Consider the following 24,927-nt stretch of genomic DNA (forward strand, 5'->3'; position numbering starts at 1 on the left):
AATATAGTATCAGTGTGATTATTTCAGGTCTGGGTGGCCGGAAAACGAACAAGCAGCCTCCGTCTACATGACCCACTTAGTTTAATTAGAGTTTCTTGACTGCACAAGGGTGAGAATTTATTGACTGAAGCAACAGTCACTGATCAGTGGCTAAAGCAATGAAAAACATTACTCCTTCACCCCCAGTAGTCATCAACACATCATGGCCCTTCTCACGACCTTCTGGTTCTTTTATTATTTCTACTTCCTGTCTAACCAAGTAAGAGAAAGACCTTTATAAAAAAAACCCTTTAAATTATCAAAGGAAACACAGAAAACACCAGAAGAAGGAAAGGCTTCCCTGATTATAGATTAGAGTAATTAATATTATGAAAATTGTTTAATTGCTAAAAAGTCTATAGGTTCAATGCAATCTCCATCGAAATCTCAATGTCATTATCAACAAAAAAGGAAGAAAATATTAAAATTAGTATGGAAACACAAAGATCCCAGATTGTAAAGTGATTGTGAGCAAAAATAGTACCACTAGAGGTATCAGCATACCTGATCTCAAGTTATTCTGTAAGGAAAATAGAATGTAGAACGGTTCTGGCAAACAATACAAAAAAAGAAGTAGTTGAATAGAAGTCTCTGACACAAACCTATATAAATTTAAGCCTGATTTTGAAAAAAAGATGCCAAAAATTGAAGAAAATACTGCTTCATCAGTAAATGGTTCTGGGGCAATTGTCTACATGTAGAAACGTGTAAAAGAATTAAACTAGATCCACATCTCTCGCCCTGTACAAATGCCATCCACATATGGGCCAAAGACCTTAGTGCAATAGTGGAAACCTTTAAACTGTTAGAGAAAAAAAGCAGGTAAAAGTCTTCAAGATACAGACATGGGCAAGGACTTTCTGAATAGAGTCTAGTTGCTTAGAAATTGAAATTATCAATAATTGATAAGTAATTCTTTATAAAATTGAAAAGCTTCTGTACAGCAAAGGAAATAGTTAACTGAGTGGAGAGAAAGCCTGAAGAATTTGAGAAAATATTTTCTAGCTTTACATCTAATAGAGCATAGGTAGAATATATGGAGAACTCAAAAACCCAAGCAATGTAATTTATACATTTACTCGCCAGGCTAACTGGATAAATTGGGAGTTCAAAGAAAAAAAAAGAAAACCACAAATGGTAAATCAATACTTTTAACAGTGCTCAATATCCCTAACGACTGGGGAAATGAAAATTAAAACTACATTGATATCCTATCTCACTGGTGTCAAAATGACGGTCATTAAGAAAACAAGTGACAGGCATGGGCAAGGATCTGGGCACAATGAATCCCTCCTACACTGCCGGTGGGATGACAACAGCCAGTCCTGCTACCTTGGAGCTCTGTATGGCTGGGCCCAGTCTGGGTGCCTAGCAAAAGGACTCCAAGTCAACACACCACAGAGATTCTTGAGCATGCACTGCAACAATGTCCACAACAGCTAAGCTATAGAAACAGCCTTGCTGACCATCAGAGGGATGGATAAAAAATATACATCTTATTCTTTCAGCCCTAAATAAAACAATGGATACATGAAGTGGTTCCTAGATTTTAAGTATGTCAATAAATCATATATATAGATGGCATGACAATAGAAGTTAGACTGTGTAGGGGAACAAAGAGGACTATGGAAAGGGGGAGGGAGAGTAAGGGAAAGGCACAGGACCATAATAGGAAAAAATGTGTCCAACACACAATGCATACTTGTGTTAAAATACACTTAGGTCACATATTGTCATGTACAGTTAATATATACAATTATAAGCTTTTTAATTAAAAAACATTATTATGTTAAGCAAGAAAAATACGGTTCCTTATTTTATATATCAAGAAAAGTAAAGAAATATACCACAGTAACTGTAGGGGTGATATTCTCCCTTTTGCTCCTCTCAGTGCATTCTAATTTTAAGAATGAGGACCACTCCATTAATACATGTGTATTATTATTGCTGTTTCATGTTTGTCATAACACCATGTCAAAGATCCCCAGCTCCAGAGAAACCTGTGCTGATTCCATGGTCCTGCCATGAGGCCAAGGCAGGTAAATCAGAGTGGTGCTGCATGGGGGGGTGCCAGGGAAGGTGGGATGAGGGTCAGTGTAAGGAGGGGGTGAGAACATCTAAGGACAGACAGATGTGGACTCTAACTTGACCACTTGCTCAGTACCCACCTCAAAATTCAATTTACATGAACCAGAAGGAAAGTCCACACTTTGCTGAAAATTGGAAAAGGGTAGGATCCTGAAATTAGACATTTGAAGCATTTCTTTGAGATATGGTTTGGATGACACCATATTGAAGCAAAGAGGGAAGAGCCTGATTTTTAACCTATTTATGAGGAATAAGTGAAAGAACCTAGGCTTGAAATCCCATAGGCACTCCTAGGTTGCGGTGTGCAGAGGGGGTATTGAGTTCTAGCTTCAGTGTTACAGTGATGTAGAGACAGTCCCTCTGATTAAGTCTGCTGGGGCAGGGGCACTCTTGCATCCCTGCAGCTTCTTGACAGTTTGCCCCTGGAGTTTCTGGGTGATAATTGTGACTAATGTCTCAGAGAGCTGTTTTTGTATGAGGTCCAAACAATGCTGAGGTGCTTTATTCAGCAATGAAGCCAAGAGTATAGGGAAGTTTCAGAAGATGCCCTGGATTCCACCCTGGCATCACCCCAGGACAGAGAAGGTTCCCTATTAACTATATAAGGCACAGATAAGGGCCCTAAATAAGATCATGGTTTTGAAGGCTCAGGCATGGAATACACGGGTGAGTAAATCTGCCATTTGATTTCAGGGTTAGTACAGCCGTGTGTTTAGGGGAGTGCAGAGATTATTTATTATTGATTACTACACTGTGGACTTGAGAAAGTGTCAGAAGGCTTATCAGTGTTTTTGCAGCTTAAGATGGGCTCTTGCTCACATCTCTCATCATTCCCAGGAAGTGCAATCATTCCTGCTTTACAATGTAGTACACTCAAAGGCAGGCAACTGTTCTAGGATTAAAAAGCGTGTTTGGAGTCTGTCTGCTGTGGGATAACTTTTCTGTATGCCCTGAATATCTGTTGTGCTCATTGTTTGATAAAAATGCAAGGCAGAGTATATCTAGGCAGGAAAGTCAAACTGAATACAGGAAAAAAGAAACCAGCCCACAAATCACAATTCCAGAGAACCTAGATAACAATGAGGACCCAAAGAGAGACATACATAGATCTAATCTACATGGAAAGTAGAAAAAAAACCAAGATCTCCTGGGTAAAATGGGAGCATGGGGACCTTGGGAGAGGGTTGAAGGGGAGGGGAGAGATAGAGAGGAGAGCAGAAAAAAGTGTAGAGCTCAATAAAAATAATAATAAAAATAAAAAATAAAAGAAGAAAGAAGGGTTGAGCCAAGAGAAATGCAAGACAGTTGCCCAGGAAACAAGATGCCAGCAGACTGGTAAAAGCCATGGCAACGTGGCAATACATAGATTAATAGAAATAAGGTAATTCAAATGTAAGAGATATTTAATAATAAGCCTGAACTATAGGTCAAGCAGTATATAATTGATATTAAGTCTCTGGGCAATTATTTAGAAGTGACTGCAGGATGGGGCAGGACAGAAAAACCTCTGTTTATATCAGGTTATGGAAAGAGCCCAGAGTTTTTAAACTTCAAAGCCCACTTACCCTTTTCCTTGTTCTACAAAGCCGTTAATGTTGACAAAAACCAAGTTCCTTTATTTTTAAGGAAAAATCATAGATTCAGGATACATCTAGAACTGTCCTGTTGTATTGGTGTCCACTACTTTTAATGGCTCAGAGTCATCACTTTGGGTCTCTCTTAACGTTTATGAAGACATGTTGAAATGAGTCACCAGGTGATTGAGATGAAGATTACTAAATGAGGACCGAGCAAGGTCTGCACATTTTGGATTTCTACTCTTCCCATTGTCTAGCCAATGTTACTGGCTTGAAGACACCGCAGCATGTGCCAAGCCAGGGAGTGCAGAGCTGGAAAGTTGTGTAAAAACAGCTTTACCTCCTTGCCTATTTTTGACAATTACTTGGGGAGTAAGACAGGCACACGCTAAAATGTGTGACAATGAGGAAACCAGAAGGGATGCCTCTACTTGGCAAAAGAGGAACATTGAGCTGGCTTCAGGAAGAAGCCGTTTTGCACTAAGTTTTCAAAGGTGGAAATGGGTGCAAAGATAATGAGCATTTTAGTTGTCAGGAAGATCATAAGGGTCCAGAGGTAAAATATATGGATCAGTATATTGAAAAATCCAGAGATTTTGGCTACAAAAGAAACCTGGACAAGCAAATGATGGCAAGCGAGTGGGAGGCATTGGGGCAGCACAGATCATGCTCTTAATCCCAGGATTCTGGAGGCAGAGGTAGGCAGATCTCCATGAGTTCAAGGTCAGCATGGTCTACAACAAGGTTATATTGTGAGACCTTGTCTTTATTTTTGAGTTGGAGTTGGCTATTAAGAGCTTTTAAGAAAGTGTATTATATTCCCTTATACCCATCCCCCACCTTGATACAAGTGATCTGATAGTAAAAATGAGAAACGGTGGGGCTCTTTATGGAAGAAGGAGGGAGGTAAATACAAAATAAAGTGGGTGCAAAGGAATAGCAGTATACAAGTTATCTGATAAAGAAAATGGGAAAACATGAGCTCCTTAGGGAAGGGGAGGGAGTTAAATACAAAAGAAGGAAGGAGGTGAGGTAAGTCAAACAACATTAAGGATTTTTGGAAAAAGCCACAAGGAATCATACTATTAACTATTTGCCAAACAAAAAATAGAATCTATAATATACTAAGGCCCATGTGTAAATATACATATATTGTTTTAATAAGCTTTTCTCATCCGGGCTTATGGTGCTTCTTCTAAGAGCCAAAGGCCACCAGGCAAAACTCCAATATGAGACATGAGAGTCATCTTTGAGTTGTTGTCTAGGGTTAACATACAACCTTTTGATATTGCCCTTGGTAACACCCCAGGGGTGGAAGATAGTTGTCTATTGCTGAAGACAACATTACCTCAGAAACAGAGCCCAGAGACCCCTTAGCTGGAAATGATTTAAAAGCCCCCTCCCTGCGGATTCACTTTCATGGTACCAGAAGGTCCTGTGCAAGCTTCCCAGTGAGGAAAACAACCAACAATTCTATTCAACCATGATGCTGAGGAGCCACATCAAGGAGCAGCCTGGCACTATAACCCCAAGGGTGCAATAATGGCACACATACCTTAGGTAGTTAACAGCTCTCTAACTAGTCTAAAGATCCACTCAGCAGGAGGGAGACCATGTCTGGTGCTGAAAACCTAAGTGCTAATGAAATCATGGCTGTTGAGGAGAATCTACAGCCACTGATGTACTCAACTAGCATAATCCCTAAAAACAATATGTAAACATTTGTCATGATGCTCACATAAGTGTAGTCTCCAACCTCATCAAGGAAACATCTCTTTGCAACACAAATCACTACAGACTACAATCAATTAAAAATAAAGATCAAAGTGTCAAATCTAATACTTAATAAATTCAAACTGAACTTTTGCCGAAATACAGCAGATAATCTATATAAAACATTACTATTTTTCTACCAAAAAAATGTTGTGAAAAGTCAGAGACACTTCAAAAAGTAGCTTAGCTTACTTGTCCTAATGACAAACACACTGTAAGTAAAAATTTTAAAAAGTGGTATTTTTCCTTGGTAACCCTTGAATGTTGGATATTTGATCTCCATCTTTGTTTATAAAGGAGAAAGACTGCTCTTCCTTATTCTAAAAAGTTATACTTTAAATTGGGATACGTAGTCTAACGAGCACTTGAGCGAAAGGCAGGGCATGGAAAGTGGCCAGATAGGAAAACTGTGGAAGGGAGATAGGATGCTACTTCCCACTCAGCTATAGCATCTATCAGACAATGTAAGCAGATTCCTCACCAGCAACAAGAAATTTGGTCTTCCATTTGAACATTCACTTGATTCTGGGATTAGGCAAGGCTAGATCTTTTCAGATCCTCTTATTTTCTTCAGCTGGTTATCAGGTTTTCTTATTCCAACCTCAAACCCTCTTCATCTATTTAGCATCCTTATGAGTGGGTTCCTAAGGAAAGCATCACACAGACTCACAAAGCAATAAGCTTCAGCCTAAACACATGGTTCAAAGAGTGGATGGTGCTTGTGAGTTTGAGTCTCAACATTGGCCAGTTGTGGAACCTTGAGCAAGTAACTATAGCATCTTGTCCTGCAGTGTTTTCCTCTATAAAATGTAGATATTAATAACAAAATTGTAACCATGACATTAGTTTGGCATCAGTGCCAATGACAACAACTCTGTCTTTTATCTTGGGTTGTTATACCAATAGACAACTGAAAGAATGGCAATGATTGTGTTAACCCATGTAAACTCATGCTGTTTTTCAATGGTCTTGAACCTTAGAAAAACAGTATTATAGTTTGTGCCTTACAAATGAAAAAGAGACACAAAGATTCCACAATTGAATGAGTGTCTTTCTGAAGGCAGAAGCAAGACTGACTCGGGTTTCTATGCCAGCATCTTTCCCACCACTATCATCCCGGTTTCCAAGAATGAAATTTTAACTGATATTTTAATTCTGGCAAGAAAATCGGACCCATGAGGTTTCACCAAAACATGGTGAATGCCAAGTACAACGTAAGATTGTCAAGCGAGAAGCTTGGTTTCCTTTGTCAAGAAGTCATGTATCTGGGTAGAAATTCAGGTAATCCAGATGCGGGTGTGCACATGGGTGAGCGTGATTCCTTTCCACCAGTCATTTCTCATGCAGCCATTCAGTCCATTCACTGATCTCATAGATACTTGCTGAATATCTAAGCTATGTTGTTTCGCGAACTGTTTACCAGTGCCGTAATGAGACACCGAAGATTCTATAATATGGGGAGAGCTTGGCAGTAAACTGCTGTTAGAATACACTATGGAAAGTAATGAGTATTTCTATTTTATAGATGACATAAGCTGAGGCTTAGAGCGAATAAAAACTTTATCCAAAGCCACAGAAATGATGAATAACACCGTCCAAATTTAATTCAGATTTGTTTTGTGCATGACCAGTGCTTTTCACTTTGCTCTGGGAGATGTTAGTAGGTGAGGTAAAACAGAAAATAAAAGGAAGTTTGGGAACTCTGGGAACTAAATCCTTTTGCTAGAGAGTCATGGAATATGTCAACATGTTCATGGTTTTGCCGTGCTTTGTGGGGACTGGTATTATATAGATTGAGTGTTCTCCAACTGAAACGCTTTAGCCATAAGCACTGGGCCACATCAACTATGACCGGGAAATATGGAAAAACGACAGTAAACAGAGATTCTTAGGCATCTATATTGTGCTCCTTGACACTGTAAAAGATTGGTGAATTGGATAAGACACAGTCTCTAACTCATCTTCCTCGTGTTCCAAGATGTTAAAGAACTAGATTCTGGGGTGTGGGAATGAAGGAAGTAAAGATAAATGGTGTTGTTGGAAACACGTTTCTACAGTGACAATTTTGTGATGGAGTTCTATGCAATCAATTAGAGCAGCAGTAAATGTGAAAAGTACCCGTGGTGTCTTTGTTCAGTCCCTGCTTTTGACAGCAGTGACAGATCTCCACAAAGGAGAAAGCCCCTGGGAAGGGAAGCAATGATGATTGAGATGGATGGAGTATTCTAATTGTGAAGAGCATGCGGGAAAGAAGAGGTTTGGGGGTGGGGCAGGATAGCTCATTTACTCTAATGTTTTTCTATAAGTTTAAGAGAACAGGTTTTCCCTTACACCCAAGTTAAGAGTACAAGTTTACCTTTAAAATGATGCAACATTTAGAAGTTGCTGTATCCAAGGTCATCACTGTTCCATCAAGGAGATAAGAACATAGATGGCTATAGCATAAGGCAGCTCAGTATACTGAGTGCTTGTGCTCTCTCTCTCTCTCTCTCTCTCTCTCTCTCTCTCTCTCTCTCTCTCTCTCTCTTAATCCACAGGTTGAAGCTCTTATTCCAGTGGGACTCTGGGGGTGTGATTATGTCATGAGAGTTCAGCTGATACAGGGGATTTGTGACCTAAGACGAAGGCATTCAGGTGTGGTGGCTCACACATGTAATCCTAGCATCTATGTGGTAGATGTAGGAGGATCACGAGTTTTAGGCCAGCTTGGGCTAAATGGGGAGACCCTGTCTTGAAAGAACAATATCAAATAAACAAAACTGAAGAGGCTTTCACCAAGAAATCCTCTTTCTTCTCCACTTGATGCTATAACAAGAATCTGTATTCATCGGGGGGATGAATGGCATCCTGATATTGGATGTCCAGATCTCACAACTGAGAAACAAATTTCAGTTATTTGTAATGTATGATACTTTTAAATGATAGTTTTAATTCATTATTTGAAGACTTTATACTTATATATAATCATACATTTTATTGATTTTTATTGAGCTCTACATTTATCTCTGCCCCTTCCCTACCTCTATAATTATACATTTTATAGCATCCCAAAATGACTAAGAAAAGCATACTAGAAACAGCCAGTCAAAAAGTACAGCAAAGGACTTTGAGGTGATTTCCAGTAAGAAGAAATACCAAGGCAAGATATTCCATGCTTGTGAGTGTCCATCTCATTCGGGCAGCCTGGCCTTTGGGTGGAATTTGCAGGTATATTTTTATCTGTGTGCCATGGTATCTCACAGTGACTATTTGCCAATACCCAGGATTTAGCTTCAGCAAAGCCTAGTTTCTTTCATGGTCTGACATTTTCCAGCTCTGATAGGCATTTATAACTTTAAGATAAATAGGAAAATAAAGTCAAAGTCATGTTGTTTTCTTTCAGAATAAAGTATTAGGAAAGTGGGAGAAAATGCCACTCCTTTAAAACATGCCTTCTCTTCATTACTTACTGCCTCATCTTCAAACAGATCACACTGACAGCTGCATTCACGTCTTTTCTGCTCATGCTGTACGACATAGATAGCTACAAGTACTGTTGGCATCATGGCTATCACATTCTTTCCTTAAGCAATGCCTTAAAAAGTAATTTACTCAGCACTTTATCTGCCCTACTCCTTTCCAATCATTCATTGACTTTAACGGTATCACCACTGTGCTGGTTAAGCTATATCATCAACCTGACTGCATTGAGGATCACCTAGCAGACACATCTCTGGGTTTGTGAGGGCTCTTATACAGAGGGTTAACTATGGGGTGACGGTGTACCATCCTATAGACTAAATCAAAGGGAAAAGGGAAACCTGTTGAGCAACAGCATCTGACTCTCTCTGCTTCCCGACTGCTGGCATGACTTCTGGGACTGCCTCAGGCTTCCACTGCCATGCCTTCCCTGCCGTGATGGGCCATAACCTCTCAAACCATGAACCTTCCTTCCTTATGGAGGAGCATAGCAATGAGAAAAGTAAGCAAATAAGCACCAGGACCATTGCGACCTATATTACCATGAATTTTTTTCTCTGCTTTCTTTTTTTTTTTTTTTTTTTTGGTTTTTCGAGACAGGGTTTCTTTGTGGTTTTGGAGCCTGTCCTGGAACTAGCTCTGTAGACCAGGCTGGTCTCGAACTCACAGAGATCCGCCTGCCTCTGCCTCCCAAGTGCTGGGTTTAAAGGCGTGCGCCACCACTGCCTGGCTCTCTGCTTTCTTGACTTTTAAAAAATGTTTATATTTATTAATTATACCACGTGTATGTGTGCAGGGTGTTTGTGTGCACACGTGCGTGTGTGTGATTTATGTATGAGTGTGGGCCTATATGTACTCTGTGCACATGTGGATATTGTAGGTAACTTTGGGAGTCATTTTTCTCCTTTCACCATGAATTCTATGGATCCAACTCAGGTCATTGGGTCTACACAGCAAATACTCTTAACCATGGAGCCATCCTGCAGCCTCTGCTTCTAGTTCTGCAACAAACATGATATATACTTTATCACTATACTTTCTATTCATTTTGCAAAGCCAGAAGAAACAATTCTCAACTCCACTTTTGTAGATGAGACCATGAAGACCCAGTGTTGCCAAGGGGGTTGTCAAAGGCTTTGCCAACTGCCACCTGTTCCCTTTGACTCCCTCTGCCTTAATGTCTGGGCATGCAGACACTTCTCCAGTGTGACTCCAAGGTCTAGTTGTATTTATAGGATGCTGGCACATTCCCCAAACAAATGATTTTTGGTAAATAATCACATCAGTTAGATTGTATATTGCATTCCAGTTTTATAACGGTGGTTATTATTGTTATAATTGTGCCGTTTTTCTATTTGCCCTCAAGTCATTAAATAAATCTCACTCATTGTTAGTCAACTAAGAAGTTTATAGTCATATTCTTTAATTTACATTCACACATATATGTGTGTGTGCATGTGTGTGCATGCAGATGCCATGGTATGCATGTATAGAGAAAAGCTTGCTGGAGTCAGCTCAGCTCTTCTACCAAGTGGGTCCTATGTGTCTTCAGGTGTGGCTGGAAGCACCTCTACCACCTGAGCTATCTCACTGACCTTGGGTTCATTTTCAGCCATTGTAACAAATTACCTTAAATGCTGTGGTTTAAGAATGAGAAGTTATTCTCTTGCCGTCCTGGAGGTTAGAAATCCAGGCTACGTTAGGGTGTCAGCAAGGCATGTCCCTTTTGTACTAGCCCAAAGGAGGACCTTTGCTTTCTCTCCAGTCGTTGCTGACATCCCTTTGTCTGATGACCTATCACTTCATGCCCTCCCTCTGCTGTCACATTTTCCTCTCCTTCTCTTTTCTGCCTTCCCTTTCTTTGCTTTTTCTTTTGTGGGTGTGTCTGTACGTGTTCATGTGTGCCTACTGTGTGCTTTGCATGTAGAGGCAGAGGACAGCCTTGGTCCTCAGCTGTCTACCTTGGTTCTCAGGTCAAGGTCTCTTGTTGGCTGGAACTCCCTGATTAGGCTAGGCTTCCTGCTCAGTGACCCCCTGGGAGCCTGTCCCTGCCTCTGCATTATGGGGATTGCAGGAGCATGCTGATATACCAGGCTTTTCATACATTATAGGGTTCTCGTTTTTCTGTGGCAAACATTTTTCCAACTGTGCCATCTTTCCAGTCCCTGTGGTTACATTTTCTTCTCCCGCTAGGATCCCAAAGTTTGCTTCATGTAAGAATTCTGTGATTACATGGGATTTACACAGATAATCCAAGATAATTTCCCTGTCCAGAGATCCTTAATTAAATCACGTCCAAAAATATCATTTTGCCATAAAAGCTGCTATACTTACACCTTTTAGGTACTAGGGTGTAAATTCGTTGTGGAGTTCAGGAAGGGCATTATCCTTTCTGCTCTACTCTTCATTCAACTAGTTAATAAGTGATTAATACATGCAGTGAACTTTGTTGGGCTCTGGGGAAATTGCTGGAAATGGCAGAGCTAGACTCTGCTGTCACGGAACTTACACCCTAATGGGAGACAGACATTAAATAATGATATTATGATTACTTAATACACTCTTAGTGAGTGGTAGGAAAGGGGAATGAGCAGACTGGAGACACATCCCACAGGACCTGACTTTACTTGAAGCTTTAGAAATAAACTTTCTAGGAGAAGACTTCCTATTTGAACTCTGCTGTGGATGACTCATCATGAGAAGGGTCAACAGAAGTCATTAAAACTTCAAAGTTCAACAGATCTTTTAGAACTATTCAAATTTATCAAGGTCATTAGCTTTCTTCAGCTAAGAAGGAAGCTCAGATTCTTCAAGGCAGTTGGAGACCTCAAGAACAAGAAACATTTTATTATATTGTCATTTTGTTGTTCACATAGAAACAGTAATAACACCCCCCCAAATATGTACACAATGACTACGGAAACTATATTTTGATTTCTCAGATTTCGGTGGGAAATTACTTTCCCATTAAGATTTATAAATTTGATGACCTCCTCTTATGATCTTCGATTCCTGCGTGTTCCTTGTTTTTGCACTGCTTTGTGTTGCAATCAGTATTTAGAATTTTTTTTTTTCAGAATTGTAACCCTGGTGCTACAGCTACATTTGGGTGTAGAATACACCCTAAAGGGCATCATGTCGAAGACATGTTATATAATGAGTGGGTTAGGTGATTGTGGACATCCCCTTGAGTGGGTGGTTGCAGGACAGCCTTTGACAGCCCCACCATCATGCAGCTTTTCTGTCCTATGTGCTATAGCCATGATGCTCCAACACAAATCTAGAGCAGCAAGGTCAATTGGTAATAGTCTGAAATCTCCAAACCATAAGCCAAAATGAGAAATATTTTTAAAAATATCTTGAGCATCATATAAAGACTTTCTTCCTGGATTCTTCTGATCCCTTCCATGTACCCTTCCACTCAAGGGTAACTTTTCTGTATCTTTGTTTTCCTTCCAAGATTCTTGACATTTCCTTGTGTTTAATGGCTCCCAAATAAGTAAATCCCTAAGGAATCTAAATAGATATCTTGTCCAAGATTCCAAGTCTAGATATGAAAAATAAGTCCATCTTGGCTTCTCTGGCAAGATCATGGAGACGCTTGGAGGAAAGACTGTGGAGCGAGTCAAGTCCAACCATGTTTTCAGCTCAGTTTCGCCAGCGATTTTGTACCTCAAATATTTATGGAGCAATTGGATTTGGTGGCCTTTACTATTTCTATATAAACTTATTGCTTAATGACCATAAAAGGCTTATGTGACAGCAAATATATGAGAAATAAAGGGATTCTAGTTTTAAATTTTTCCTTTTTAATAATGAAAACAGGTGAATCTTTACCCCTAAATTTTGGTTCTTTGACTTTTTTTTATCTTTCTATAAAAGAACCTATTTGTGGTCCTTAGTCATTTCTTTCCTTACTGATCTTTAAGAGGGCTTTGGATTATAGAAAAATAAGTCTTTGTGCAGCATATTATTAAATACTTTTCTTATACCAAGAAGTATAGACTTCTTTGTCTACACACACAGACACACACAGACACACACACACACACACACACACACACACACACACACATCATGTCCAGCACATCCTACACACACAGACTCACATCATGTCCAGCATTTAGTTCTAAGACATAAGTGAAGAATCCATGTTTTGCCACTAATTTTCATTTCTAAGTGGCATTTATTTTCTGTTTCATTGTTTCAAAAACTCTTGGATACGTAAACAGGAAGTGTTAAGGTATTATCAATTAAAACACACAGCAAACAACTTTCTCAACCTCTTCCTCATATGCAAAGTTAGGACGCTGGGAACTGTATGGAAGATTTTTGAGGCTATGTGCGAGCCAAGGTTGGATTGTCTGTTATTGACCCCTAATGTGCACCTATCATGCAACAGCAGCTTTGGAAAGGTGCATTGTATAAATAAGATATGACTGTCTGTGTTTTGAAACCTGTCAGCTTTTTCCAATATGCTTTTGATTAGTTTATTTCTGGACTCGGTACACAAAGGTCTAGCAATCGTTCAGGCATAGCCATGGGTTTAAGCAATTAATTTTAATTGGATTTGACCAACTTTAACTCTTCTAGAACATCAAGGTACTAAATTAAGGTGAGGGGTTGTAAATTGTTTTTTCTTTTCCTTCAGGAAGAACATTAGACTTTCTAATATTTTGCTAACAGTAGTAAGCTGCTACAAAGAAAACTCTCTTAACTGCAGCTTGGATGTTCACACACTTAACTTCTTCCTTACTTAATAATGTATATTTTCAGCAGTTAGATGCATAAGGAAATCCTGCTCAGACACTACGCACAGTTAAGGCAGAACAAATACAAGCCAGAGAAGTTACTAAATACCAAACAAGATGGAGAAAATGATTCTGTCTAGTTTGGGGTTGGAGCTGCTATCATTTAGAATCATGTGAGAGAGAACTCATGTGGGTTCTGGTGAGACACTGATGAGAGACGTGGTTATGTTTCCTTGACACGGGAATTCCTTTAAGCTGAGAACATGTAATTCATTTTTTTTCTCAGTATCTATCACAAAATGGTAAGTCCTAATTACAGTGATGAAGAGACACATCCAAACTTGAGGCACTTATGTCTTAGAAAACAGGCATGAGTTAAAGAAACACAGATGTACACATGAAACAAAATAGATCGTAGAAGTGGATAGTAGCTTTCTGACTAAAACAATTGCAGTTACTACAAGAGCATTTTGATTGTAAACAGGCAAGAGAGAATATGGCAATCTTCTTGCCAATTTCATTTTAGTTTTGATTCGTGGATTCTTCAATCACCATTTATTGAATACCTGTTTGATTCCAGGAGTTATATGCCCTCAGATGGTTCTCATTCAAGTGCAGGGCTCCTAGTGCACTGACTGTCACAATAGGGAAATGATTGGGATAGACATTCCCAAGATGTAACTGTGACCTGGGTCAGAAAGGCTTACCAGAAAGGGAAAAATAGATTTTCATTGTTCATTGTGAATCATCTGGAACTTAGCAGCAGGAAGACCCAACTCTAAAAATGGAATGAGATTTTCCCTGGCTATATTGGCTCTATAAAAATGAGGATGTGTGCTGGGAATGCAGACACCAACGAGTTTGGTCAAAGAGTAGAGAGCATCTCAAAGGCTTGACTGTTCATATTTTGCAGGTAAGTCTGGGTTCAGATTGAAGTCGATTTATTTAATATATATACCTTTAGGGCATCTTTAGTGTGCCATTTCTATGCTAGGCAGTGGAGGCAGATAGGCAGATAAGGCCGATGTAGCCCCAGCCTTACAATCTCATAGTCAGCGTTCAAAGAAAGACTAGAAAGAGTTTGACAAACTCATTGAGAGCGAGTGGAAATCAAGGAATAGTTGTGGGAAAAGGATGATGAGGGTGAATGCAGATTTGATTTTGGATATCTGGAATCTCAGCAGATAACAAAGAAAAGGCCATTGCGGAAGAGACAATTCTCTCAGGTCATCGACAACTCAAGCCTGGGCTCCAGTACCAGAACTCTCACCTAGGGCGCAAAGGATGGTTGCTCAGGTGCTACAGCAGACGAGGTAGTGTGTGTGTGTGTGTGTGTTTGTGTGTATGTGTGTGCGCGCGTGCATATGTGTGTGTGTGGAGGGTGGGAAGGACTTCTACTCCCCCTTTGAAGATACCTGGTTTCCTGTAAGAGAACCTAGCAGCCTGTTCTACTTTCTCAAGAAGAGCTCAGGCTTTCTCTGCAGACTTCTATCCCTCCCTGAACTCTCTGTTGAAAGAACTGTCTGTTCCCCACTGTTTATTTACTAGCCTTCGCCGCCCCCCTGCACCCCGTGCTCCCCCACTGTCATTTGCGTCTCTATTACCTGCCACATTTGTTGGAATACTGATCTACATAATTCCTCCTACATCAATAATTTTTGCCTGAAATAAAGAAAAAGAATTATTCTTTAGATGCTAAGAGACTTTAGGAGAAGTCTGTTTATGAAATAGGAATATCTGTCCTGCATGCTGATAATAGTAAAAAGAGATAACAGGGCAGGTACCTGATAATGTACCCAGATCAGCATCCTGGTAATGCAGTGAGTTCTCAAGAAATGCTCCTTGAAGATGCCTGAGTGGGTGAACGGCTGTGTAGACTCATTAGTATGGGGGACATTGGCACACTTGTGTAAGCTTTCTGAAAATTAAGCCCTTCAGTGTATTTCCTTGTCACTGAAGCTAGAGCTGTCTCTGGCTCTGAGCAGCCACCACTCTGAATATGCTCCAGTTTGTGCTAAACACGGGGAGGCTGGGTTCACGTCCTACTCACCACTTTCAGACTCAACTTATAGGAAAAACTATAATTTTGGCCCTGTAAAACTTGATTTGAATTGGAGAGATTAGTAGGAATTCAAGCATACACACATGTGCACACACGAAAGATGGACAGAAACATAGCGTGTCGTTTTGTGTGTCCTTGTGCATTGCTCCTCGGCACTCCGCTGAGAAGGATTAGAAGCAACAAGACCCTAGGAGTCAAGGACATTTTTAAGTGTCCAGATCTTATCTTCTAAATATCATTGTCCAACAATAAAACCAGAGTCTCTTGATATAAATGGCTTATTCCATGGTTGTGGATGGAAAAAAAATACATGGCAAGCTATGCCTGGCTGAGAAACCCAGAGGGAAAGAAAGAGCCTATAGAAAGGAGAAGGCATGTAATGGGATATGGGAGCTCCAAAGAGTTCCAGATGATGGTGAGAGTAGAAAAGCTGAGCCATAAAACAGGCAATCCCGAGTTAGACTGTAACATAGCTTGTCAAATACAAATACACCAGCCTACACTTAAAAATAAACAACTTTCTGAATATCTTTGAGGAGGATATATTTCTTTGCAGAAGAATCCCAATCAATGTAAGCAAAACCTTTATTCCACAAGACTCGGCTTGGTCCTCCCTGGTCACCTTGAGTATAGGCCAAGCTGACTTCTAAATAATAAAATAAGAAGAACAGGGAAATAATGACCATATAGTGGGTGCACCTGGCCAACAACACCTATCTAAGTGATTCAGGTTGATCTTATAGATGGTCATAAGGCATAATGCACCCCAAATAGGAGTCTAAAGAAGGACATTTCTTATTTGCTATTTTCTAAAAAAATATACTATAACCCTGCCTCCCAAAAGAAAAATATTAAATATACACTTTTTTTGAGTGAGCTGCATGTTACAGATGTCAAGGTTATGAAAAACAAGGAAAGACTAAGAAGTTGTCATTGACCAAAGGACACTACGGAGATGTGAAGAGTCTTAGTCACGGTTCTATTGCAGTGCAGAGACACCATGGTCAAGGCAAGCCTTATAAAAGAAAGCATTTCAATCACTCAAACAATTTCAATGACTTAGTCTATTATCATCATGATGGGGCACATGCTTGCACTAAGGTCTAGGACAGTAGCTGAGAACTACATCCTCATCTACAGGCCAAGGGAAAGAGTGACACTGAACCGGCTTGAGCTTTTGGAAGCTCAAAGCCAACCCCCAGTGAAACACTCCCTCCAATAAGGTCACACCTGCTTCCACAAGGCCACAAAGCTTAGTCCTTCTAATCTGTTGAAATAGTGCCTCTACCTGGTGACTAAGTATTCAAATATATGAGCCTATGGTGGATCATTCTTATTCAAACCACCATAGAACTAAATGGAATGTGTACGAAAAGCAGGTGCTAGGATAGGATGCTAGTGATAAAACTAATGATACCTTTAATTAAGCCTGGAGTTCAGTTAAGAGTCATGCAAATAAAATAGTTTAATGGCACTTCCTTTAGCTCTGACTAAATGATGCTATGCCTATGCTAGGGATACTAAACTCAGGTGAGGGGTTTATCCTCTGTGTTGTTCTAGTAACTTTTCTGTAAATCTGATATTGTTACTGGAAATTTTGGGAAGACCCACCTGGGATGCCATACATTATCAAGAAAACTGAGGATTTTTTTTTATCTTGTTAATCAAAGAATTTGAGAACTGATTTAGAAAGAAGCGTTGGAACAATTTTGTTAGAATTTAAAAGGAAAAGCTTAGGGCAGGCGAATTGTAAGTCTCAGTGGCTGCCTGGAGGAGGGAGATGGAGACCAGGAAGAGATAAAGCCCTGCCATTTGAGTTAGCCATGGGGGCTGCATAAGCAAACAGGCAGTCTGAAATGAAGCCAAAGGGAACTTCAGAGAAAACAGGAGGAAGCCCACAGTGTCTGGAAAAGCACGCCTACACTTTGGCAAGTATCCAAATGAAGGAAAAAGAAACAAAAATATTAAATTTCTGAGTAATTCAGAAAATTGGCAGACTTAATCCAGCCCTGGCTGCAGCTCTGTGAGGGACTGCATGAGATGTGGAGTTTCTGGGAAGAAGATGCTTATTATCTCCTTGAAGGGACAATTATTCCTCCCATCTCGCCTTAGCATGACTTACTGCCAATCAACCTTCCTGTGAATATTCTCTTTAACCAGGTGCTTGACCAGCTTAGCTGGGTTAATGCTGATGTTTTGGGTAGCTTGACTTGTTAGAGCTCTATCCAGACCAGAAAAAATAACTTTTCCTTATTGGACCTCCAGAGAGCTCGAATCCTGGCTACTGTAACAAAATTGCTGAAAAGTAAAAAGTTCATTAAGAGAAGAAGAGCTTGGGGAAGAGTAGATATTAACATCTGAAAGTAGCATGAGCTCACAAGCTAAGGGCAGCATTGTGAGCAGAAGAGCAACATCACCTGCACAGGATAGAAGCGACTGAAGAGTATCAGAAAGACTTCTACTTTTGACCTTGAGGTTTTAGCCCTAGCTCTGTGCAAACTAAGAACCTGAATTAGAAGAGATGACAGATTTTTTTTTACATAAAATAAAGTCCTAAAACAACGTGTTTATTTGCCAGCCACACAAGAAATTATCACATGTCACTTCCATTCACTTAAAGTGCAGACCAACTTCTTCCCAGAACCATGCATGTCAGCTTCCTGTGACCCTGATCTCAGAATGCCCTGTGCACCACACATGCATTCTCTCGGTGTCAGAGGGCTTCTGGCTCCTATGGAACTGGACTCACCATGGAAGCTTCTTTGAAGTCTGCCTGCTCCCTAAGACAGTGCTCTTCCTCCTAGCAGGTTTCTGGATGCCTGAGAGAACGAGAAGGACCTAGCTCCACAGAGGTGTACACTATCTGAACATGATTTCCTTTCAATGTGTGTGGGAGGGGCACCAGTCTTGCATGTGCATTTGAGATTCTGGTATAAGGAAGATGTCTACAGCACAGTTATAATTGAGAGTGGTCTGCTAATGGCTACAGAGTCTGCTGGGAATTTCAGGACTGGGGGGCCAGGGGATGAAGTTGGGCAAGAGAGAGCTAGAGTTGAATTTTAGTCTGTAAGCTGTGGTGTAAGGCAATGTGTACAATGAGGCTTTGTGCACATAAACATATACACCAGCTCCAGTCATTCTTCTGTCTTGTATGCAAAGAGAAGGGTGAGGAAATGCACCCCTTCCCTAAAGACTATTTGTGTGCACTCTTTGCAGTGCAGACCTGCACATTTTACTTCTCCCTTTTCTTGCTTCCCCGACCCTCATTTATACCCATACTGTTTCCCATATGCTTACATCCTAATAAGGAAATTCATGTAACCTTACTATCTTAGCATATAAAATGTAGACAACAATATCACCTCAACAATATTAACTGAATTAATATATATGAAGCACTTTGGTCAGTCATTAGCACATTGTAAGTTATAGTTGGTCTATGATGATGGTTGAGAGGATAATTAGCATCTCACGGGGGAGAGTTGGGAATTGTTTTATAGAGAAGATGGAAGTTCAGAGGAGCTTGCAATGCATATGCTGTACATACCACTCAGCATCCTTAGTTTCATCACCTAAGACTCTCAGGGTACTTACATGAGCTACAGTGGGCAGAGTTGTCTAACACAGAGCCAGTTTATAATGCAGGGCTGAGTATCTTATACATACATACAAATATGGGTGTTTGGTGGACATAGTGACATATGAAAACACCGTAGCCCCAAATGTTAGCAACAAGGTATGGTAGTGTGTAGGTGTTCCTTCATAGGTGATTGGGAGGTATAGTCACAGAAAAGATGAAAATTCAAGATCCAGAATTCAATTTCTGCTGACTGCATATTCGTTTTCTACCAATAATGAAATAGAAAATTTAGAGTTCTAACCATTGTAAGCCGAGGATCATCTGTTCTGAGTAATTCCACCAACACGAAATTCAAGAGGAAAATTTTATATGAAAGAACTGATTCGTGGTGGCATTTCAGAGTAGTGGCTATTTTGAGGCATTCACGGGTTTGTCATAGGTAAACCTAGGGGGCTGAAGATGTATTTGCATTTCCATATGAGTGACTTGAACTCCATGGGAATAAAAAATGGTCTTGTATGCTTAAAAATATATATTCTAAATATAATTTTGAATAACAAAAATAAAAATGAACAAACAAATAAACAACAAAACCCAAACAACAACAACAAGCTGACACATGATCAGAAGTTTAAGAAATGACTGCGGTGTAATCTAGTTTTAAAATGAAGTAAATATTTAATGCTACTTCTTCCTGGTGATAGGATTCTAGCTGGGTGTTTTGGAAACACTCAAAGCAGCCTCAAAAACCCACTGGGTGGTGGGGACACCAAACACATCTCTGAGGGGAGAGGCAGGAATGCCAATCCTTTTTATTGCAGCTCATTCCTGGAGTAGTGACTGGAAGCGATTTACTACCCTCTCTAGTGTTCCACTTTCTCCATGGGAGCAAGAGTTCCTAATGGAGCCCGTGCCTTATGATTGCATAGACAACTAGATAAAATGAAGACTAACCTCTCCCCCCAGAGTCTGGAAGAGGGACTCAGGACACACCACTTACTGCCGTTAAGGAAAGCTCAAGGCAGAGAGCCCTGAATCTGGAGAAACCACCTCACCTTTCTGGATTGTGTGCAGAGATAGAGACTGGTAATGGGCATTTAGGGAAGAGGGAGAAGGTCTGGAGCAGTCTGGGGATAGTGAAGAAAGTTGCTGAGGCCGCTGCAGAGGCAGGGGTTCAGGCTGCCCAGCAGCTCAGGGTGTCAGTGAGAGGAAGCTGAACACCTCCAGATGAAATCCTCTCTGCTCCCTCCCAGCCCAAGAGCGCTGTTGAAATGTTCCCAAGTTGGCATCTGAAAAGGGAGTGAGTGCTGGCATGTGAAAAACCCACGGTTCAAATATCAGCATCGCAACGGAAAGAGGGAGGTCAAAGCGGGGAGATAAAAAAGTGAAATCTGGTGTGTAGGCTACCTGCAGAGTTTGCTTAAACCATCAGGCATGGCTGAGCACTGGGTGGCCAGCTTTGGATATGGTGCAAATATAGCATGATGCTTGTGGCTGTTATTAAAACCCAAACCATCTGCTGGCATGATTTAAATCAGGAATGTCCCCAAAGCCTTGTCGGTTGAAAGCTTTGTCCCCAAGGAAAGGTTCAGAGATGAAGCTTTGGGGAAGTGACTGAGCCACGGGACAGTGACCTCATCAACGAGTCCACCTATTGATGAACTCATAATTTGATAGGCTACTGCTGAGTGATGAACATCCACGAGGCAGGCTCTAGTTGAAAGAAGTGGGTCTTTGGAGGAGTAAACCTTCCTCCTGGCCCCTGCCCTCTGCTTCTGTGTCACCCTAAGAGCTGCTTTGTACCCTCCCCCATACAATTGCATCTTGACATCTTGCCCTATCACAAGCCAAGTGATCATGGTTTGAAACCTTTGAACATGAGCCCAGCTGAACCTTTCCTAATTCTAAATTCCTCTCTGGGGCCTTTTGTCATGATGATGATAGACGGACTAACATGTTTGCCTTCCTACACAGGGACAGAGTTCCTTCCGATATCAGGTAGTAATTATGATGAGACATTATCCACATGTCATTTGACCACTGGAATTCTTTTCACTTAAAATTAACTTTTCTATAAATCAGTGGAATCTACAGCTTCTTGGGAGGAATTAGAGAAATTTCAGTGACAGTCAATTACTGAAGAAGCATGAAATACGTCCCCTGTGCACTTGTCTCCATTTTTCCTCTCAAGAAGACAGGTTTGTGATATTTAATATCTTGTATGTGTACATTTCTCCATCTCTCTTTCTCTCCCCCTCCAAATCTCTTCCTCTTTCTCCCTCTCTCTCCCTTCCCTTCTCCGTGTGTGTGAGTGTGTGTGTGTGTGTGTGTGTGTGTGTGTGTGTGTGTTAGCGATGGGGTGAGCAGAGGTCAACCTTAGGTTTCTCCCCTCAGATGCTGTCCGCATTGTTTATTTTGAGACAGGGTCTCTGTGTGGACAGATTTTATGTCACGATGATAGAAAGTAGGAGCTTATTGAAAGAAAGAATCTTAATTGAGAAAAATATCTCTATAGGATTGGCCTGCTGGCAGATCGATGGCATTATCTTGACTGATGTCCAGACCACTGTGGGCAGTACCACCCTGGGCAGGTGGGGAGAAAGCCAGGAAGCAGCATTCCTCCATTGCATCTGCTTCAGTTCTTGCCTCTAGGCTCCTGCCTTGAGTTTCTACTGTGAATTTTTGGGATGTTGTACTGCAAACTTTACGATAAAATAAATCCACTTCTTCCCAAGTTTCTTTCGTTCTTTGTCGTAGCAAGAGAAACCACAACAATTTCTCACTGGCCTGGAAGTCACTGACGAGGCTAGCTGAGCAGCAAGCTCCAGGAGCAAGGATAACAAATCTGGACCATCAGGCCTAGCTTTATACATGGGTCCTGGGGGTCGAAACTCAGGTCCTCATTCTTGTGTGCCAAGTGCTTTAGCAACTGAGCCATCTCCCCAACCCCCGATATTTAATATTTTTAGGCATAAAATTAATATACATTGGCTAAGTCACAAAGTATTATAGGTGACTTCATTCAAACATAAATAAAATATTTTAAAACCCAAACCTGTTATTAATGCATAGACTCATAATTCAAAGGAAAGGGGTAAAGAATTATTTGAATAGGAAGCTCGTGAAAATCAATACTGTGAGCCTTAGTTTAATACTGTACTCTGATCTACAATGTGTGGATAGAATTATGTCAACATTTATAGTCTTGTCTGACCACAATCCAACTAAACGTTGCCTAAAATGATATGATACAAGAGATTCTTAAAAACCATCTCAAATAATCACGATACTGACAATAATCTAACTAGATATCATTTTAGCCATATTTTAATGTATTATAGGTGTATGTGCATTGTAGGTATTGTGCTAATCATTGTATATATATTTTCTTGCTTTACTTAGAAAGCTTTGGGAGGGTGGTATTTTATTATACTCATCTGGCACAAAAATAAACATATAGATCAATAGTATAGAACAGTGTGCCCAGAAATATGTCTACAGAACAATAGCTGAATGATTTTTGATAAATAATCGAAAAATATACACTGGAGAAGTTAGCATCTTTACCAAATCGTTCTGAGAAATCTGGGCATCAACATTTGGAGGAATAAAACTTGGTTCCTATATACCCCTGAGAAAACCCTAACTATATATGAATCAAATTCTTCAGTGTAAGACTTGATACCCTGAAGTGGCTAGAGGAAAGAGTAGAAGATGAGCTTCAATATGTATGTACAGGTAAAAATTTTCTGAATAGAACTCTGGTAGCATAGTAAAAAGCAAACTTGCCAGATGAAACCAAAAAGTTTCTTCATAACGAAGGGCATTGTTAGTGAAGATGCAGCTCAAAGAAGAAATTATTTGTCACTTATACCTTTAATAGAGGATTAGTAGCCAGAATATACTGGAGGAAAAAAAACTCTTTAGAAAGCCCAATTTCAAAAGAATATGGAACTAAAGAGTTCTCGAAAGAAATTACAAACCCTGGGAAACATTCTAAAAAGTGTTCAGCATCCCTTGGCACCAAGGAACTGCAGGTTAAAACTACTTTAAGCTTCCATCTCATCCCAATCAGAACAAAAGGCCAAGGATACAAGTGGCAACAAATGTTGTCATGGATTCGAAGAAAAGGGAACCCTGATGCACTGCTGGTGGGACTGTAAACAGGCGCATCCACTTTGGATATCACTCTAAAGGTTCCTCAGAACACCAGAACTGGATCTACCATGTGACTCAATCATAACTCTCTTGGACATCTACTCGAAGGACTGTATACCCTACCACAGAGACACCTGCACATCCACGTTCATTGCAGCTCCATTCACAATAGCTAGGGAAGAGAATCATTCTAGATATCCATCAGGTGAAGAATGGAGAGTGGGAACGTGGTACATACATGCACAGAATCTTATTCAGCTATAATGAAAATTATATTATAAAATTTACAGGAAAAGTTATACTGAGTGAAGGTAACCCAGCTCACAAAGATAAGTACAGCATGATTTCCTTCATAATGCAGATTCCAGCATTGACTCTATAGTTTCCAGTTCACAAACCACTGAGCAAATGAAGCTGGGTCTCCCTTTATAACATTTCCACAGGGCCTAAAGCCTACTGGAAAGTGACATTCAGAGCAGAACCCACTCACCTGGGGAAGGGGGTAGAGATGACACTGTGATTGGGCAGCATCCTGCTTGCAAAATTCCAGAGCATGGCACACCACATCAGCATTCATAGCTTCACCGAGTCTGGTGGAAAATGGAGCAAAGCAAAAGCTATTAAGATCTCTCAGGCATCAAGGAGCAGAAGCACTATCAAAGGAAGTTAAATCCCCAGAACGGATTCTGATGCCCTCACAACCCAGCCTTAGAGCTTCACCCAGCTCAGCTACTGCATTGTGTTTTCTAGCAATACTCATCCCTCCTGCCTCTTGCATAAGGTCCCGAGGACAGGGAGGAACACAATCCCTGAGCTATGAGTTTGCCTCTCAGAAGAACATGTAAGAAGCCACGAAAACAATCAGGAAAAGAAAAAAAGAAAGGATATGATTAGATGGGAATAGTATGTTGAAATTTATTGGATTTAATAGAAAAACTACTTTACTATATAAACATTTATTCCCTTAAAATTATTTTCTTAGATACAACCCAAATCATATATCTTTTTCTTATGGAAGAAAAATATTACTCTGATGTGCTTCTTTTATGGAGAAATCTATAAGAACAGGAGTCTTCAAATACTGTGGCTGTGACTAGATTCGAAGGAGCTAAAACAGCATGCGATGGCTCATCTTCTTTGTCAAGTTTAGTATACTTAAAATGATCTAGGAGAAGCATCCTTCATAAGGGCATCACAGAGAGGTTGAACCTCATTGGTACTGGCTGATGGGCTATTGGTCCAGACTTAATGAGAGAAGAGAAAGGAGGGAGCTTTCTGAGCTCTCTCTCTCTCTCTCTCTCTCTCTCTCTCTCTCTCTCTCTCTCTCTCTCTCTCTCTCTCTCAGCTTTTTGAACACTGAAATCACCCCCTCCTTTATTAACTGACAATGCAGGTGACCCTGACTTACGTTTTCACCAAAGCAATCAACTTCCCTCAAAT

The 24,927-nt window shown here is 40.4% G+C and overlaps 1 protein-coding gene across 6 annotated transcripts in view; it reads right to left on the minus strand.

The window, feature by feature from the left end:
• Positions 1-24,927, minus strand: part of Aoah (acyloxyacyl hydrolase) — a 186,850-nt gene that overhangs the window by 117,596 nt on the left and 44,327 nt on the right. For all 6 annotated transcript variants that reach the window (XM_075970119.1, XM_075970118.1, XM_075970122.1 and 3 more), the window contains exon 4: positions 23,978-24,077. In XM_075970119.1, the coding sequence (XP_075826234.1) occupies positions 23,978-24,077 (100 nt within the window). The remainder of the gene's footprint in view (positions 1-23,977; positions 24,078-24,927) is intronic.

Source organism: Microtus pennsylvanicus, chromosome 4, assembly GCF_037038515.1.
Source record: "Microtus pennsylvanicus isolate mMicPen1 chromosome 4, mMicPen1.hap1, whole genome shotgun sequence".
In the NCBI taxonomy this organism is placed as follows: Eukaryota; Metazoa; Chordata; class Mammalia; order Rodentia; family Cricetidae; genus Microtus; species Microtus pennsylvanicus.